Source organism: Micropterus salmoides, unplaced genomic scaffold (genome assembly GCF_014851395.1).
Source record: "Micropterus salmoides isolate LMB-PRFRI ecotype aquatic unplaced genomic scaffold, ASM1485139v1 Ms_hic_scaffold_9, whole genome shotgun sequence".
NCBI lineage: Eukaryota > Metazoa > Chordata > Actinopteri > Centrarchiformes > Centrarchidae > Micropterus > Micropterus salmoides.
This window is the reverse complement of record NW_024044681.1, coordinates 8127713-8147969: the sequence shown is the minus strand read 5'-3', so window position 1 is coordinate 8147969 and position 20257 is coordinate 8127713. Positions and strand designations below refer to the sequence as shown.

Sequence of the window (20257 nt, the reverse complement as noted above, 5' to 3'; positions counted from 1 at the left end):
GGCCAGATATTATTGTTGGCGAGATTTGGCGAGGGTCTATAGTCACAGAGAGAGTAAACATGTTTCACTTGTCAGTGTTTGTATAAAATTTATCTAATGTGTGGTTTATAATGGACTGTGGTGCAGAAACAATGACAGTGTTTCACACTCATGTTATCTGTCAGTGGCCAAGTCACAATAACATATGGTTTTACTGAATAATTAAATATAATTTCTTAGTGCATATACCTACAGAAACCTCATCTTGACTGGCCACTCTCTGCTGTCTCAGAAGAGACACCTTTTGTCCTGTGTCAGCCACCGTAGCTGTCCTACACTCTTTAAAAGGTTAGGGGGGCTAGTGGTAGCCTGGACAGGTGGTTGCAATTCACAACCTCACCGTTAAATGCCACTAAACCTTACACACTGAACCTTTAATATCTGCAACTGTTAAGCTTTTGTCTAACCTAGCAACATATTAATCTGTCTGGACTCAGGAACCTCCAGGTCTTAAAAGTGAAGCCAATACCTGCATTATTTCTAACAGCCAGCAGGGGGCAACTCCGCTGGTTGCAAAAAGAATTCAGATATGAGGCTACTTCTCAGCTGATTTATTCCCTCAGTAAACTCTTTCCTGATGAGTTTATGGTCTCAGTCGCTAGTTTCAAGTCTTCTTCAACACAGCATGATGTTCATTTAGTAAATTATGGTCCCATTTAGAGGAACAGAGACCAGAAAGCAGGGGAGGCTTTAGGGCGGGGCTACAAGATGATTGACAAGTCTCTACCGTGGTGAACTGTCAGGCATAGCAATGCATATCCCTCCCCATCTCCACCCACTTTTGGCTCCAAAAAACCAAAAGGGACGTCTTTTCTACAGTCTATGCTCTGACTGTACTGCATCTCTACCTCTTTTTACTTTTCTATTTTCCCAGGTGCACCCTCTCCCTCCTTGTATCCATGTCTCCAATGATTCATGACCCAGTCAATGTACCCTGCAACAGCGTACACTGCTCCATGTCCCCTCTGTTTCAGTCATCCACCCACTCCATCCATTTTCCCTTTCTTTACATCCTAACCTTGTTTGCTCTCCATTTCTTTGTCTCCATCATATCTCCGAGCGCTTTGTCTTTCTCACACAGTTTGTTTCATCCCTCTGATTTGTTGACCTTGTTAGCTCATCTGATATTCAGTTAAACAAACACCAGCAAAGCAGCTTTGACCAAACCCCCCCGCCCCAGATCATCTTTATCACTGCTTAATCTCTCCCTCTCTTTCTGTAGGTGTGGATGTGTGGTGGTCGGATGGAGGACATCCCTTGCTCCAGGGTGGGACACATCTACAGGAAGTACGTCCCCTACAAAGTTCCCGGTGGGGTCAGCCTGGCGAGGGTGAGTCTGGATCATGTGAATACAAAGTCTTTCTATGCAAACAATTGGTCTAAAACACCTGTGGGGAAAGTGTCTTTATTTCCATTCCTTGTTTGTTGCCTTTGTTTATGTTTCTACACAAACATGAAATGTTTCACATTTTCAACAAGAAAAATATGGAGAACAATTAAATATTAAAGAATCAATTTACCCAAATTTAATAAATAAAAATATATTTTCTCACTAAGTGGATTCTAGTCATGCTGATAGCTTCAGATTTCTATCACCAAGACTTCTGCTTCAACTCCAGTACAATGCAGGTAAATTAATTGATTTTGATACCCAGCCCCAAATATAACTGAAACATGTTTGGGTAAAGCGGCACCTCAGATCAACATTTCAGTTATTTTTTTTACATCGGGCACCACCTTTCATATCTTTTGCAGTGGACGTATCAAACCCTGTATCCACATTTTACAGTTTTCTAGTAATGAGCTTAAATGTCTTTATCCCATCTTAACCACTTCTACACAGTATGAGAATTTATTTTAAATTGTCCATGTGGCCTGTAGCTAAACACGATTCACTATGCATGACTCAGCCTCAGTCTGACACCTGGCTCTGTTTGGCTCAGCTGAATATGTAATTAAACCTCTTGGCCTTTGTTTTTGTGGGTCTGACCATTAGAATCTCACTGAGGCTGTATTGAATGCCGAGAGCAAACAGGCAGCAAGTTTAACAATACAAAAATACCTACTGTACTCGAGGCTGTGATGAATTCTGTGTTGTCCCATGTGTCCTTCTCTGCATAGTAATTTAAAAAGAGTCAAATATAGAAGCAGGCCTTTCTCTTTGAAGTGATTTGCTTTAGTTGACTGGATAACCAGTGTGTTTGTTTGGTAATGACAGGAATGGATGAGACTGCAGGTCACAAATACAAACCGTTCTAATATGATTTGGTTTTTTTAATTTCTGGTGTGATTGAAGTCAGATAATGAATCAAGGACTGTTTGTTTCCCTACACAATGGGGGCTGAACTAACTGACATACTATTAAATGTACATTATAGCTTCAGCTGATGGTGGAGAAAGCTTTTTTTTTGCAAAATAATAAAAAGAGACAAACACCGCTGTGTCTCCCATCAAAGAGGATGGTCTGAGGTGTCGGGATGCTTCATTTAAGTCTGTTTTTTAACAAAGGTGCAGATAAAAAAAAAACTGTTTTGAATGTTTTGAAAATGTTTTTTTACAAATAGCAGCCAAAAGCAGCAACAAAACAAATTACACTCAAGATAGAAAATAAAATGTTACGAATGCAAAGAGATTTATTGAAAGTTTGGGTGCAGATACAGGGTCTGCTTTCTCCCAAGCAGGAGAGCTTGTGAAAAAGGTTTTGTTGGCGGCTGAAAGAGGAGGATGAGATTTAGGCTAATTTTCTTGTTGTTTTTGGCCATTTAATGTGGACACAGTGTTGTCATACATAAAATGTATTTTGAGATATTTAGAGGATTTTTATAGCTCTGGATGGTTATCACAGCAACTTTAATTTTATCATCTGTCGCAATAGTGTTGGACACCGCGTCTTACGGGATGATGTCAGTGTGTTGCGGCAAAAGTTTTCCCGTTGTCAGACGGGGTTAAAAAAAAATACCGTCATAAACTAAATATTACCTGTGATTATTGTTTTTTAAATGATAATGAGATATAGCCTCTAAAAGCATTTCATTTTCAGAAACAACTCAATCACAATAACATTTAATATGCAGAACTTACCACGCAGATGAGGGGTTTTTACCTCCTTGCTCCCATTTGCTTCCCTGTAACAGTAGCTCTCGCTGGCAAATAAACATTAACATCCTTCACACTTCACCACATCAATCCCTCCCTTTTGGCCTTGTTTATCAACCACATCTTGGTCTTGGTCTTTCTAAAGAAGCTTCAGACACTCAGCTGCCGTGACATTTTACGATTAGCTGGGCTATGGAGCGATATAGTGTACCATTGCGATGGCTAAAGCCAGCTAGACAATGAGGTCATGTGTGTGAGATCAAAGACAGGACTACTAGACAACAGCTAATTAATATATACACTGCCATCGACTGGACAGGGGTCTACTGCAGGGGGTCTACATGTGGTTACTGACAGTGTTGCATCTGAATTACTTAACACTACGGTAGATCGCCCTCAGATTTAATCTGTCAAAATGAGAGAAAGCCGTCAATTTTTTCCCTCATTGCTAAAAAGAATTCAGTCAGTGACAGAATATTCAGTTAAAGCAAGGTAATTTGAAGGTTTACCTATATGAGAAACTGCTGCATTGATTTTGTCCCTTGCTGGATTACTGTTTTGAGAGACAAAGAGTTCGGTTAGTGTACAGTTTTGGTCATGGTTCACCAAGAGAAGCTTCAGTCATGGTTTACAAATGATTTGCCTGAGGTAAGAATTAAACCCAGGTCTTTCTTTGCCTCTATGCTGTTTCAATATCAAACAGCTATTGATTTTTAAGCATTTCTCATCCATTTCATTCCATTGTTTCATGCTGAGAAAAACACTCAGGAGTGCCAGTATTGTCGTCTGTGCACATTAAGATGCCGTAGTTATTTTACAGAACACCTCCCTTCAGCAGGTACAGATACTGAGAACAAAGGCCCTCCAGACACCCCCCCCCCCACCGATTCCAGTCAACATGGAGGGAGACAGAGAACCACTCAGCTCCACTTCACCCGGAGAGCCAGAGTTTTGCTGCAGGCAACTAGCTATGCTACAGGGAGTGTGTGTGTGTGTGTGGCTGGAGGCTTTTTTCCTCTACATCTGTACCTCCAAAGGCTGAACAATTTGTATTTATACTTCCCCGGGAGGCTTGCTGAACCTGTATTCTCATTCATTTCACCATCCATACCTCCAAGGCTGCTTCTATCTGTATTCTCAGTCATGCATCTCTACTGCAGAGGCTCTGTGTTTTTTTTACTACGTTACACCTCAAAGGCTTCAGATGAATGGACATCCCACTGCTCGGGTTGTAAATCTTTCATGTTTGTAATTGTCGTAAAGAAGCTGAAGAAGCTGTCTGCCCTGCAATTATTTTTTTTTACTCCACTCAGACAGTTTCATTCTGAAATTTGATACTCTCAGAATGATTGAGCCAATGAAACCAAATGTTTCAACTTTTTCTTTATCAGTCTTTTGCATTTTGACCAAGATGAAACAAACTACTATTTCAGTTTTTTTCCGTTAATTCCAAGCTGCTTTTGTTGTAGTGAAGTGAGGACACTTGTGACCCGATATAAACATACTCATAAAAAGACATTTAAAGATGAAAGAAGAGCCAAAACTGCATTTGAGGTACACATCTAAGGGGTATCTCTCAACTAAAAACAGCAAAAATGCAAACACACAAAATCAGCTCCCATGCCAACTTGCATTTTGGGACATATATGTAGGCCACACTAGCAGGCAAAATATATAATATAAAGAAGAAAGGATAATTCTGTCATGTTTTGCACGGTTCCTTGTCACATTATTTCTCCCAGGAAGAGGTCTTGTCAAAAGCTTAACAACAGACCTGCAGGTGGCTCAGTGTTAAAATGTAGTTTACATGTTAGTTTAATGTAGTTATACTTTAGGCTTCTATCGACATGACCAGCTTAACTGCAGTGACTTGATAGAGCTTCTGTTCAATAGATCTGTTCGTCTGGCTTCTTATGAATATCCACAATAATACAAAATGTTTGTTTTGGTACACATTTTAGTAGAGCCCGAACGATTTATTGTTCTGCAGATATTATCGGCCGATATGAGCTACTTGCAGAAATAGCTGCATCGGCGTTTATACCAGCCGAAAATGACTATTAAAAAAGAAACGGAGTCTGATCCTTCCCTCACGTCATGAGTGTTGCGTAGTTTGCCCACCAGAGAGAGCTCTGCAGCTCCTCTGTTCAAAATACTGCAGCACAACAGAACAAAACATCAGCTGACCGTAGTCTACTGGAGCTAGGGTGAGGAGCTCCTGGTAGCTCTCGCACTCGGTGTTCACGGTGAGTTGCTCATACGTCACGTCAATTACATGACTTAAATAATAATAAAAAACAGCCTTCATCACTTTTCCTCTCCTGAAAACATTCATACCAGACTTGCTAGCCCTCCCGAATTTCATTGCACTCTCACGGGTCACAGCAGGATGTTTAATGTTACAGTAGGTAGAGTAGAGTGGTGGAGGCTAAGGTTACGCTGACAGACGTGATTGTAGATTCATTTCTGAAATAGTGCGGCACTTCTAGTGAATTGTCCCCTCATTTCTCCCTAGTTCATTACTTCTAAATATTATTAAACATAAATTAGCCACAAAACCAATGCAGTGTTTATCAGTGAAGGAGCACTAACATTAATGAACTATTAAACTATATTGTTTAACGTGTTCTAAATATATCTGCGAGCTGCTTCTCTCTAGTTACAGTCGGTGTGTCAGAAATGGTTAAACCAGAGGGACTTGTGAATAAATGTGAGCTGTACCACTATGTAACACGGCTTCCTGCCTAACAAAGTTCTCTAACGTGACCACTTCTTTTGAATGTGAAACTTTAGTTTGAAATCTTATTATTATTTATTAAAACTTTAATATATTTTGTTGTACTTTTGTTCAAAGTACTATTTCTAACAATAACAAAACTTATTTATATACTGCATTATGTCATGGTATCTTAGTGAGGTCTCAGCATAACAAAATTTTAGGGATAATCTTTGTTTATGTCATGCATTTCTTAAAATGAGGGGGGAAAAAACAAAATCGGCCGATATATCGGCTATCGGATTTTAAAAAACTCAAATATCAAAATCGGTATCGGACTTAAAAATCGCATATCGGTCGGGCTCTACATTTTAGCCATTTCAGCTGATGCTTAATTATGTCAACCCATTGATTTTATCCTTAAACTATCACTTTCAAATTCACCCAAATTTCTGAACATTTAGAAAGACATGCACGATGTGGACAACAGTACCGGGACACCCCTGTCCCAATACTTTTGGTAACGGCTGTTTTTTCATGGTGTGGTCTTTCTTAAGGGAAATTTTGATGCTACAACATGCAATTTTAGCCCCAGTGCACAAAACCAGCCAGCAAGAAATGTTTTTTTTCCCAGTTTGGTGTAGAAGAACTTGACTGGCCCGCACAGAGCCCTGACCTCGACCCTATCCTGTCCCACATCAGCGTCTGACCTCACAAATGCTCTTCTGGATGAACGTGCAGAAATTGCCACAGATAAATTCCAACATCTTGTAGAAAGCCTTCCTAGAAGAGTGGAACCTGTTATAGCGGCAAAGAGGGGACCAACTCCATATTAGTGCCAATGGATTTAAAATTGTATGTTGAAGTAATGTGTAGGTGTCCCATATAGTGTGTAGACAATTTTACTCTGTATTAACAGTGTCACATACAGTACATGTCTTGTCTTGCTTCTTGCACCACTTGTTGGACTACACACTGAGTAAAATATTCAGACAGATCATGTTTTCATGACTATTGAACAGAAATGTTGTAAATGTTTTGGGCATCATGTTTCTTTTCCTAGTAGTGCAGGGAGACATGTTAGTGGAAAATTTGGAGAATTACTAGAATTTAAAAATGACGCTTTTCTGTTTGTATAGATCAGGGTTTTTGGTTCTGGGCACAACCAAACAGGACTACTTCAATCTTTTCATCTCTTTTTATTTACCTTTTTTCCCCATCTCTCCTTCTGGGACATGATGGCAGGTCCTGACTGATGACTAGCTGACTTTCTACTGAGCAGCTTTGATCATTTTGTCATGTCAGATCAATCAAAACATCAGTGACCAGTGACGGCAGGATGTACAGATGATGGCTTAGTCTGTGTTCCAGTAAAAACGTGATGTCCAGGAGCACAAAGATCTGCTAACAAGACAGTTGATGTTCTTTTTACTGACTGACACAGTGAAAAAAAATAGATTTAGCATCAACAATCATGTACACCAAATATACAATATATACATAATATATTAGCAGTATAAGTGATTTAGTGAGTCATCGAAAAATCTGTTGCGTTTTTTGCATCCTCCCATCGCTCATCTTTTCTCCAAACTGTAAACTCTTCTTCCTCCTCCCTCTCCCTTGGATGACACCCTGCATCTGAAAGATAAACCTTAACACGACAAAGCAACATAAAATGCTGGATGTCTGTTTTAATACAAAAAAACAACAACAACACAAAATTTCCAATCAGATCCATCATCATCCAGTGAGAATCACTTGTCTATGGCGATCTACATTTGTGTTGGCATTTACGTTGAGGTAGCACTGTGTGTCAAAGTGTCACCACTTAACTCATCCTTAGAACAAAACATTTCAAACAAGCAATATTTTTGTAATTGCCATTGGATTTAGAGGCTGTGGGTTATGTGAGAGAGCCGATAGTGACAAACCATCACCTTAATCTGCAGTTCCCCTCAGATTAACTGAACATCGTTCAGCTCATTGTTGTGGTTAAATGGCCCGAAACTGTTTTGGTCATCTTTCTCATCAGTGCAGTTTCCAGCACCGACGGTACATTACCTGCCCTGCACAAAACGGCAGACAAAGTTAGAGAGTAGCTGGTGAATAGTCTAGAGCTTCTAGCAGCTGTAGAGACAGATATTTCCATCAGGAAAAACAAAGCAAAAAAGATACAACTCCAAATTAATACTAATATCTGCTCTCAGATAGGTAGGTATTCAGTGTTTGTAGTTTTGTTGATGTGAAAACTTCAAGCTTTCTGTATTGTTGTCTGTAAGTTGTTGGATGTCAGCCAATTGCCTGAAATGTGGAATGAAAACAAAACTGTTCCACTCTGATTTCAGAACCTAAAACGTGTGGCAGAGGTGTGGATGGACGAATATGCCGAATACGTGTACCAGCGCCGGCCCGAGTACCGCCACCTGTCAGCAGGAGACATGACGTCACAGAAGGAGCTGAGGAACCGCCTCAACTGCAAGAGCTTCAAGTGGTTCATGAGTGAGGTGGCCTGGGATCTGCCCAAACACTACCCACCGGTGGAACCTCCTGCTGCAGCGTGGGGAGAGGTACAGTCAGCTTTCAGACTTAAACACATTACCCATCTCAAGAAAAGCTAAAACAAGAGCAAGATGATTCTACTTACGTGACTGTGGGGGAATTTTTAGGCTTAATTCGGACAACAGGTGTGGTACGGGACTTATACAGGTCATGCTCGGGTCTGTCACAGATCCAGAAGTAGAGGCAAACTCTCCCTAGCAGTAGTTTGTGATACTGTTTCTCTCGAAGTTGCTAAACCAGACAGCTGGATATGGATATTCCCTCAGAGCCAAGACTGAAAGATATGAGATGTGTGGTGTAAGCCTTCATTCTTAGCTTCTTAACTGTCTCTGCTTAAAATGCAATACATGTGACCTCCAGATCCCAACGTGACTTGGGTAATGCAGTAGAGTCTAGCTTTCAGTAGGATGGCTACACATATTTAGGCCAGTAAAGAATGACCATACACGGCGTACCAGAGAGATAAATATTGTGTACCAAGAGGGATCCTTCAGATTGCGGTGTTGGCTTGGCATTGTGTTCTCACTCTGAACTCTGATGCTATAATCTCCCCGGCCGTGTTTCAGTAAGCAGTGCCCTGCAAGACATCCTGAGTTTTCCTAAGATCTTCTGAAAATAAGAGTTGACCTGCTGCAAAAAATATTCATAACATGACTTTCACACACAGCAAAGAGTGAAAATGAAAGATGGTGAGAGACTTTTCTCAACAGTAGGTTTGTCAGATTTGAAACCATGACATCGTGACTACAAGATAATCCACCTTTGACATCTAAGTAGCCACTCCCTCCAGGATTTCGCAGGCTTTTTTTTTTTTTCCATTTGTTGCGGTCTAAAATGCCTGATGTGGCAGCAGCTTTTCTGAAAAGTTGTGATGTTTTAGGGTGTTTTCTGATGAAATTGTGGGATTGAATGAAAACTGCATGGTGGAGGTTGTTTTTTCTCTAAAATTATAGTGGAATCATGAAACAGTCCCTCCAGGATTTCGCGGCCCTAACCCTTTATATTCAAACCAGTTTACCTTGATTCTTTCAGCACTTGCAATCGAGCGGGATGCAGCAGCCTGTGTCATGGTGATTTTATCTTGTCTGATTTCCTCCATTCGTTTCTGCCACTCTGTGCATCAGTCAAGATTTCCTTCATGTTCTACCACAATACTGCACGTTTTGAAAAACAGTTTAGTTTGGTAAAGAAGATCGGGATACTGTTTCTCACGGTCCTTGTCGGCAAATGTGAGACGTTGGAATCGCACATGTCTACTGCGACTTGTTAACTAGGAAATGACAAGTCGACGTATGACAATGTTTTGCAGGAAACGGCGATGCTTGGTCAAATTTACAGAAAAGTTGCAGTCATTGGTCAAAATTGCAAGTTGCGCTGAATTCACAGGGATTTGTTGAATTTGGGTTAATAGTTGCGATTGCAACACCGCAAAATCCCGCAGGGACACCTGGGGCCTGCACCACGAAGCGAGTTCAACATACCCAGGATATGTTTTCGTTATCTGGCTTAACTAACCCTAACAATCACGATCTGGATAAGCGGTACCACGAAGCTGGTTATCAACTCAGTAAGTCAATCCAGGGTTTCCCAATTCAACCGGGAGCGCGTTCACATAAAAGAGGCGGTGTTAGCAGCAGATGACCAATCACAGACATGAACAAGTCCACTGGCAGCAGAGCGTCATTTTATGAACGAGGATTAAACTGTAACACTACAGAAATACGGCATGGTCTAAGTAGCACACCTGCATCTGACACATGCAGGGAGACAGTGTGAATGTCTAAATGAACAGGCGTAGTCTATAATAATGCGTTGATTTGATGTGGTCTTATGAGCTGTATGAAAATATCAGCCTTATTCTTTCAGCTCAGCTGTGTGTCGGCGTTTCCACATTAAAAGACTCGGGTCGTTCCACCTCCCTTTAAAACTTGTCGTCGCTTCAAAAAATGAGATTAATTTATTTAACAGACTCAAAAGTGTTCCAAACATTGTTCTAAATTAACTTCATAAAGCAATAACACGAAAAATCCCTTCATGCCATAAAATGTGCTCAAATAGGCTTGTGGTTGAAAGACTCAACATTTAGGCTACTGAAAACGTGACCAGTCTCTGTGAGACTGAGACTAAAATTAATAGCCTACGTTCATATTCAAATTTAGTATTTCAATATGCTACCAAACTGCTCATAATATTCAACCTCAAATAAGAAATAGCCCATATAAGAAAAATGAAACCCATTTATTTGAACGGCTGACAGGCTGTGTGAAACAGACTGGGGAGCAAATAAATTATATAATATTAAAATATTATATCACTATAGACAAGAGCTTCTCCACATCACCGCAGCATAAAGCAGCCGATTGGCTAAAACAGTCTGTGGGCTTTCCTACAGATTGTGATGTCATTTTCCAAGAGAGCTGATTGGTCAGCAGGCGGCGTTTTCATGGAGTTGATCTCTTATCTGGAACATAACCTGCTCCGGAGCAGGTTAGCCGTTCAGTATAAGTTACCATGGAGATCTACCCTGGTAAGAAGTGAACCACCTTCGTGGTGCTGAAAATCCAGGGTTAACCCCGAAGTTACCTGGATAAACTCAAATCCTGCTTCGTGGTACAGGCCCCTGTTCATTTGTGGGGGGTCTTTTGGTTTGTTTTTTCGGTGACAGCCAGTAGTTAAAGTTTATCCTTGAGAGAAACTGCTTCCAGGGCTACGTTTGCTCAACCACGTTTAAAATGTGATGTTTTCTTGGTTTATTTATGTATAGTGATTTGGTATGAATCTCAGTTCATGGTAGTACTAGTACAAATATAGAAATTTGATTTATCTTTCTGTTTATGTTTTACATAAATCGTGATAATAAAAAATACTTTGTGAGCTGGAAAAGCACAGAAAAACACTGTTGAAAACCAGAACGTACATGATCAAATGTTGAATGAGCTTCAGGCATAATTTTTAATTGTTCATTGCTTTAATTTAAAAAAAAATATTGGAAAAGCTATTTCTTAAACTCAAGCAGGTTTTTGCCAGTTGGCTCAAATAATCATGTGTCTGTCGTACCGGGCTGCTGTCTGGAAGTTTGGTCAGAGAGACTGAAAGCACATTTATTTAATGTGAATCTGATAAATGTGCATGTTATTTACACCCGAAACAAACCAAACTATGGGTAGCCTATAATTTAAAAACTTTTATCTGCCTCAACAATTTTGTGTGTAATGTTCTGTGTGATCATGGTTTTATCAGACTTGTTGTATGAATGATATCTGCTAACAGCTGAATGTTCCCGTTTTTGTTCATGACTTTGCCGTTGTGTGTTTGTGTTGTAGATTCGTAGCGTGGGCAGCGGTATGTGTATGGAGAGTAAACACTTTGTATCAGGGAGTCCCATCCGCCTGGAGAGCTGTGTGAAGGGGCGGGGCGAGGTGAGCTGGAGCCACGGACAGGTGAGCAAAATAAAAACTCTTTAAATCCGTCAAAAATGTAGAGTTAGACAACTTAACTTTGACCCTAAATGCATTATAACAGAAGCTGTAAGAAAAGTCCCAAGTTGGTCTGGGTCCAAATGATAGTAGGGTGCTTTTTTTTTTTATTATTATTAAACCTTTATTTAACCAGGAAAATCCCATTGAGATTACTAATCTCTTTTTCAAGGGAGTCCTGGACATTGGACACTGGACTTTTACATTGGAAAGGGTCTCAGGTCTCTTTGTCAAAATGTCAGAACACTGTAGGGCAGGAAAAATGGCATGTTGCTAATGTTTTTGACTGCGGCTGCTTGTTGATTGGTTGAGCATCATGCTGCTGCCTGTGCTGGTGTTCTGTTTGGGTCCGTTCAGGTCGACCGCATTTTAACATAAAGAGGGTTTGTGGTGTTTTCTGGTCCCTTTTAAAATGGTCTCTTGTTGTTTTCCACAGGTCTGGTTAGGATTGGGTTCAGAATTTTAGCTCTGGCTGGCTCCTGTTTTATCCACCTAGCGCATCATGCGCTTTTAGAGGAACACTTTGAAAGCTTGGAGTAAAGAAAGGGGTTTACAGGGCAGACTTTGAGAACACTCAGTGCATTACAAGAGGAATTATGATATGTCACCATTGTTGATAGATTGTCTCCTGAGTAATTGTATTTCTTCGGCTAAACACACATTACAGTCAAATTAACTTGCATAAACACACAAACAGCACACATGCGAACTGTGTTGCTTCATTATCCCCGCATTGTTCTAAAGGAGTCGTTTTTTTTCCCCCTCACACGTCACACTGAAGGTCTTTAAGCCGAGCTCATAATGCAACCATAATAGATTGAATGTCCCCTTTTGTTTCCACAGTTGAAATACTGTGCTTCAGAGCTCCGACAGTTTAGTTGCTTTAATCTGAAAATGCATTGTAGTTTAATCTGTGTCACAGTTGCAATCTGTATTCAGCTCCAGCGAGAAAATTATTCCAAATCACAGGAGCCCCTCCGGCAGGGCTTTTTGATTCTGTATTAGAGGAGTGGAGGAACTTATTCAGGAAGTCTTTGTGAGCTGGAGAAGTGACGGCCACTTGGAACGCTGCTGACTGTCGAGATTTAAATGTATTTATTTTTGTTCTAGATAAGAGATCAAAAACAATAATATTGTTTGAGAAATGTGAACTGATCTGTCAAACTGATACAGAAACAAATTTACACAAGTGCATGTGATCAGAAATAAGATACAACCTGTTAGGCTCTATGAAACTAAAAACAAAAGCCCGATTTTACCAGTTACTATGCATCCTGCTCCTCTTCTAGCTTACTTTAAAAAAATATATACATATATTTCTCTGTTTCAAACAGCAGGAAGAAAAACCAGTCCTGACTGCCGAGTTCACCGTGGTCATTTTATTTTAATGTAACTTTGTGATCAACAGAAACGGAAAATGACAAACAAGTGGATAGAGAGATATTCATTAAGGACATCAATCACAGTGTCATGTGCGTGGTGAATCATCACAATCCAGTTGTAGTTTTTAGATAAATAGATACTGATGATCAGTAAACTTTGTGGAGCTGCTGCAGTTCTTAATGATCCTTGAATATGTTAGTGAATCAATTCAGCACAGTTTTGTGATGTGCCTACAGACTCAAATATAGTCAGATAAAGTGGATATATTTGTACTGAGTTTTTTATTGGTCTGCATACAGCGGTGTGCTCCATTTTTACATGTGTGCAGACACTGAAAGTATAATATCTTCTATGTTAGCTCTGAAGGGAAGCATGGAAGTTCATTCCTTGATGACCTTTGAAATAGAAGCTTGACTAAATAATCCCAACACAAGTTAAATGTAAATGCTCCGTATTTGTATAGCACCTTTTTGACCGCTTTTACTCATTCATAGACTGAGCCTGAGTGCTCAAACAGAAACTAACTCACACACATTCATACATGGGCAATTCAGGGTTCTGTATCTTGCCCAAGGGTACTTTGCCACGCAACCAGGGGGAGCCAGGGATTGAACCGCCCACCTTCCGATTAACGGCCAACCCGCTCTACCTCCTGAGCCACAGCCGTTCCACTTTCAAACTTTGTTTTATTTATTTTTCTTCATCATCTAAGTAATTAATGTTACCTAATGCTTTTAAAGGTTTGTGTAAAACCTTCAAGACTCTTCATTCATATTGTGTTTCTGAATAAATCTGCGATGTACGTGAGCAAAACTAACCATGTTTCTTCTTCACTAAGTCACTAAAAACATAAATGATGTCCCTGCTATGATGTTTTCCACTACAATTCAGCTCAAGATATTTAACCACCATTTGCATGGAAAATAATCCACAACCTACGCAAGTCAAAAAGAACCTTTTAGTTTGATACATTAGATTTGTTGTTTTTATCCACAGAGTCCTCTCTGGTCTGTGATCCTCAGATAAACTCAGAGAGAAACATCAACAGTTACATTCAATGGATTAATAATAATAGCCAGTAACACAATAGGCAGCAATAACGCAGAGCGGCCACAACGCTCGGTCAGAGGAACCTTGAGATTTTTAAAATTCTCCTCAGTGTTACAAAAAGGAAAATGGTATAAAAGACTTTTACTGGATGGACATAATTAAAGTTGAGTGCAAGGGTCAAAGCCAGAGACGACGTATAAAGAACACTGTAGGTATTGACAAAATGTTTTTCCTGCTTTTAGAATTTTAAATCTGTATTACTTTGTTTTTTAAATTACAATAATGGATTTAATGGGAGCCCAGACCTTTTAATTGAAATGCACAAAACAGAACATTTAGTGCTTCATGGCTTGATGGAGACAATTAAAGGTAAAAATGTCAAACCTTTAATAATAGCTGCGTCTCCAATTGGTCTGTTTTTGATGAAAAGGTTGATGTGACTTATCACTGCAAAATGTTTTTTTTTTTGTGTGTGTGACATTACAACTGAGATGTTTCCTGCAGGTGTTCACGTTTGGATGGAGAGAGGACGTCCGGGTGGGCGACCCCATGCACACAAAAAAAGTCTGTTTTGATGCCATCTCCCACAACAGCCCCGTCACCCTGTACGACTGTCACGGCATGAAGGGCAACCAGCTGTGGCGCTACAGAAAGGTAAGGCAGAGGAAAGTGTCCACCGGTGTCAAAGCCCAAACTGTAAACACATTATCTCTGTGCGTCAGACTCTCTTTTCTGAACATTTTGTTCTCTCCCTCCCTTCCTCTTTCTGTACAAAACAACAAAGCTCCAAACATAATTGCTATAAAATAAATTACTTCAAGACTACTTAATCATTCTACAAAGTTTTGCATATTTAAACAGCATCTACCCTGAAGCCGATGGATATTCATAGGACCTCATTATGCTGCTGTTATGCATAATGTCACAAACAAGCTTGTTTGCAGCAGTAAACATTAATACAGCAAACTAAGTTAAAACACACCACTGAAATTAGAATCTCAATGCAATGAAGGAGGTCCTAACATGACAAAGCATTTCTTGTTGCATTGTAAAGAAATGCAGTACATTACATGTCCCCAGCTCTACTCATAATGTTGTACAGTGAACATCTCCCAACACGCTAATGTACGTCTTTGTTACTAAACATTCCTCTGTTCTGAAAGTAAAATATGTTATAAGATGCATACTGTATAAAGTAAAAAAAGGATGGTTTCCAGTCATGCTGTTTATGTGTTGCAGACTTGTATTGCCCTCTGTAACCGCAGGGCTATTCCTTTGTAGTTGGTGAAATGTTCTCAGCTATGGTCTAAGTGGTTCCTTTTTTTAAATCTTTTTTTCTAATTTTGACCAAAATGAATCACAAAAAAAGCAAGCCAGGCAGGTTTAAAACTGGTTATAAATATGTTAACAACTCTAGAACACATCCTCAGCTTGAATGTTTATTCTTGCATTTAAGAAATAGCAGTTTATCAGAACACAAGGAAACATTTATTTTATTTATTTATGTATTTAGTCGATACGAAGCTAACATGAGAGGACGAGACCGTCCCAGAGCAGCACAGCAGCTCCACACCGCTCTCCAGCTGCTATAGCTAACATCACAACAACAGCATGTCTTAGCACACTATAAAGAAAGCTTTATGTCTGTGAGCAAGTCATTAAACGTCACCTGACTGACACACAATGCTGGATAGTGTCGTGTGGCTCGTCTGTTATATTTAATGCAATTTCTTCTCTGCAACACCGGTTGTTCTGATGATATATGCTGCCTTGTCGAAAAATGCTACCGTAGCACAAATCGATAGCAGAGTCTATGGAGTCGCTCTGCCCTATCGAAAAATGCTACCTTATGCGTTCCCATTTCCAATCCCATAAAGGTGTAACTCTCACAATATGTCTGAAGGTTCTCAGTCATCCAGGTCATAGTTGACCTCAACCTTTGTTGGCTGTCACAGTATTATGACATCTTCTGTTTTTGGATTATATTGTAACATCATTTCAGGGGTAGCGTATTCTGACTAATATCCCCTATCAAATAATGCTCCCACTACAGAATCATTTTATATTGCACCACTACTCACTCCATGTGTACTGTCAGGAGATGGGGAGCATGTTGAAATACTATATTATGCCATCTTTATTTAAGATATCAGGTGTAGCGTATACTGATTTGACATTGCTGACGATCACCCACTATCTCGACGGCATGCCCAACAGCAACAGCGTGGAAACAGACCACACTTGTGGGTCATGTGCATGCGCAGAACCACTAAGTAGCACATCAAGTTTGTTTCAAGTTGGATATTTGTTTTACGTTGGACATTCGATAGATGTCAAATTCCAACTTAAAGCTAACGTTACCGCAGTGCATAGCGCCATTCCCTCACCAAAGTACTACAGTAAAGTGTGGTATTTGAGACACAATGAAATAAAAAACGATTGACGTTTTTCTATCGTCATGTTGCACAGCCCTAGTCATCATTAAGCTAAGATTTGTAGAAAATGGGCTTAAATCTGCAAAACCACCATTTTGAGCTTGGATATGGAATTTTAATTTGTTTACAAGTTTTCATTCTTTTGACAATCCTTTTTTGTTTCTTCCTTCAGGACAAGAGTCTGTATCACCCCGTCAGTAACAGCTGCATAGACAGCAACCCGACCGAGCGGAGAATCTTCATGAACACGTGTGACCCCTCCTCCCCCAGCCAGCAGTGGCTGTTTGAGAAAACCAACGCCACCGTGCTGGAGCACTTCAACCGGGGCACCAACTGACTCCCTGCGGCATCCACAAAAACCAGACTCCCGATGCATGTAGTGGATCTGCTGCTGATGCTGTGAAGTGCGGTTTTACATTTACTCTGGCTCCCCGTTTACCTGGCGCTGAGGTGATAGCTGTTTCTCTTTGGGATGCTCAGAGTGAGGCAAGATGGGACACCGTGGGGGAAGTTTGTTAAACACACGAGTTAGAGGAAAGACGGAGTTGAGGTCTGATTGATGGGATTGTGTTGTGACTTTGTGTGCGAGATGTTTTTGTTCCATCACAGCGTCTCTGTGGCGGTGGGTCTGTCTCACTTCCTGATTTTGCTGTTGATTGATTATCTGGCTTTTCTGTCCTCTCTTTTCTCATTCCTTTTGTCTATTTCAAATTTCCTCTGCTTTATCTATTGCCTTTCTTTACCCCACTGTTCCCTTTTACTTCGCCTCCCCGTCTACCTTCATCCTCCGTCTCCATCTCTTTCCCCCCCATCTCTCCTGATCCTCCTCTGCCTGCACGTCTGTCTCTATCTACCTGCATGACTGCATCCTTGCCCACCTTCTCCATTCTCCCTCTCAAATCCCCTTATGTCTCTTCAGCTCTGACAACCTCCCTGGGGGGGCTCCTGCTGAGCCAAAGTCATCCTGACACCTGGGTGAAGTCAGGCAGAACCACTCTGAAAATCACCTGGTGAATTGATTCTCCTTTACAACCCTCATCCACCCTCTGTTCCCTTCCTCATCCCTCTTCCCTCGTGTGCTGACCCCCCCGGCTTGTAGTTTCTCCTCGTCTGCTCTCCTCCTGTCTGTGGCCAATGTCGGCAGAGCTGCTATGAATGTAGCAGGTGGAAGTTGACAAAGAAAGTGTAAGGGAAGGAAACAGCAACCTTTGTCGTGCCCCTGCTCCTTTTTCCTCACTGTATTTATTGATGAGTCGTCCGCAGGTTTGTCACTGTGCCACGTTCTTCTTGTATTCCTCAGAGGAGAACGCTGTCTAACGCCAGCGTTTGTTCGGGCCAACTCTTGCTGGCTAAGGGCTTGTTTTTTGTTGTTATGGTGTTGGTGGTGGTGTTGGTGGTGGTGGGCACAAGAAATGCTGTCACACCTCTTAGCTGCTCCCCACCTGCCTCTGCCAATCAGCCGTCGGAACGACCTTGTCACAGATGGCTGAGCCATGGGGTCACGGCGCAAAGTAGCAGGCAGGACCGCTAATGGACGCCTGCCTGCCTGCCTGGCTGGATGACTAGCTATGTGACTGGCAGGCCAGCTGATTCACAGCAGGGCCGTCTGATTGGCTGACTACCGAGCTGACACATCACTTTAGCTAACTGTGTCAGCAGGAGGAGAGACGAACAGGGGAATTACTCTGGGTAGGCTTGCCGAGGTAGCTCTGAGATTGAGACAAACGTGGGAGTTTTAAATGCATTAAGCACTTGTGTAATGATAAACTTGAATGAAATCTTAGTGCCTTGTTAGAAGAGGACTAGATGTAGGTGTGTGTTATTTCCAGAAAGTGTGTGTGGTCCAAAATATCCATAGCAGCCCAGGGGACAATTCACTCAATTCATGAAGTGACTTTTCTTGAAAACTGAGAATCAAAAGAAATCTCCTGAGTCTCATTTGGAATTGAACATGAATAGACCTCTGCTTTGGTGCACGAACATCGAAGGCACCACATCGAACACACGTAATGCTGGCTGTGGATAAAGCATAAGAGACTTTTGTTCCCATCATATTTTCCTCCAGCCTTGAAAAGTTCACCTTAGCCCTAAGAAGACCTCTGTTCTATTTTAATCATGGCGTGATGCTGTTATGTTGTTTATCCCACCTGTTCAATCCAAAGTACTTTTATGGGAAAGGGAATTGTTGTTGTTTACCACTTTTTTTGAATCCCTTTTGTTTTTAATGAAATGTTCTTCCACCTTTTGTTTTGATCCTGTCAGCTGATGATGATTTTTGTTTGCTTGACGTGACGTTCTGGTCTGTCGCCCGCATCATTCTCTAATCCGATTATGTGAAGCAGAACAATGTACAGTTTGTGCCATTTTAATCATCAGTCCCAGGTACTGGGCTCAGTTAGATTTACAGTCAGTTATAGACCAAAACACAAAGCAATTTGCTCAACATATCTTAGTCGAGGTACTTTTAACCAACAATTAGTTTGTGCTTGGACACATTCGTTTGTGTAGATTAGATTGAACCATTTTCAGATGAAAATAATTAATATGGAAGAAAAACACATAAAGAAAGAAAGAAGTTGCTAAATAAATCTGGATAGAAGTTGCAAAAACATCCATCTATAAACAGTTTTTCAGCCAAGACATTTTGCATTGGAAAATCAAATTCTTCACATTCATAACTTTACCTGGAAAACAAAGCAGCAGCTGTGCTGATGTTTATATTTTTATTATTTCCACCAATACAATCAGTTCCCTAAATAGGCACCTATACAGCTGAGCACCAGGAGAAATATTAGCTTGCCAAGCATAATCCTTCATTCATCTATTCAAACTAGAAGATCTCTCTCTCTCTCTCATATATATATATATATATATATATATATATATATATATATATATATATATATATATATATATATATATATATATATATATATATATATATATATATATAGCTCAACCATCATTAAATGTGTTAATAGTAGTCATAATTATCCTCAGATATTTCAGTCAAGTTACCATAAGATTTTTCCTCTGTGCCAGAGGAGGCATCAGATATTGCCATGTTTTCTAGACTTAATTATAGTCTGGCAGCCCATGCATCATGTATGTCATGTAATCTGTGATTTGGACAACAAATGACAGTCTCATTTATTTTTATTTGTGTTTGAAAATCCATCAGTCCCCATTTTATTAAATTTACTCACCTTTTTTACTGTGTGAAAAATGACAAACTCCTGACGTTGCACTCCTGATAGAAGAACATAGTTTTAAATTTAGTTCAGGGTTTCCCCCCCCCTCCCTAAGGATTAAGATGAATACTGTACTGACAAAGTTGTGTAGAGAGCTGGATACACAAGGCCACATTCTGGGCTGAAATTAGACACTGGTTCAAATATAAAGAGTTGTTTTGGGTTACTGTACAATCTGTTAAGAGAGATAGTCATCTTAGACGTCGCTCTTCTTGTTTTTCCTTTTCCCACATCTGTCCTGCAGAACAGTTT

At 40.4% G+C, this 20257-nt stretch overlaps 1 protein-coding gene across 1 annotated transcript in view; it reads left to right on the top strand.

The window, feature by feature from the left end:
* LOC119895159 (polypeptide N-acetylgalactosaminyltransferase 10-like) overlaps positions 1–19279 on the top strand; it is a 101635-nt gene extending 82356 nt beyond the window's left edge. The window contains exons 8-12 of the mRNA XM_038708061.1: positions 1262–1369; positions 8197–8418; positions 11734–11850; positions 14824–14973; positions 16927–19279. Of these exons, the coding sequence (XP_038563989.1) occupies positions 1262–1369; positions 8197–8418; positions 11734–11850; positions 14824–14973; positions 16927–17091 (762 nt within the window). The 3' untranslated portion in view covers positions 17092–19279. The remainder of the gene's footprint in view (positions 1–1261; positions 1370–8196; positions 8419–11733; positions 11851–14823; positions 14974–16926) is intronic.
* Positions 19280–20257: the final 978 nt, after the last annotated feature.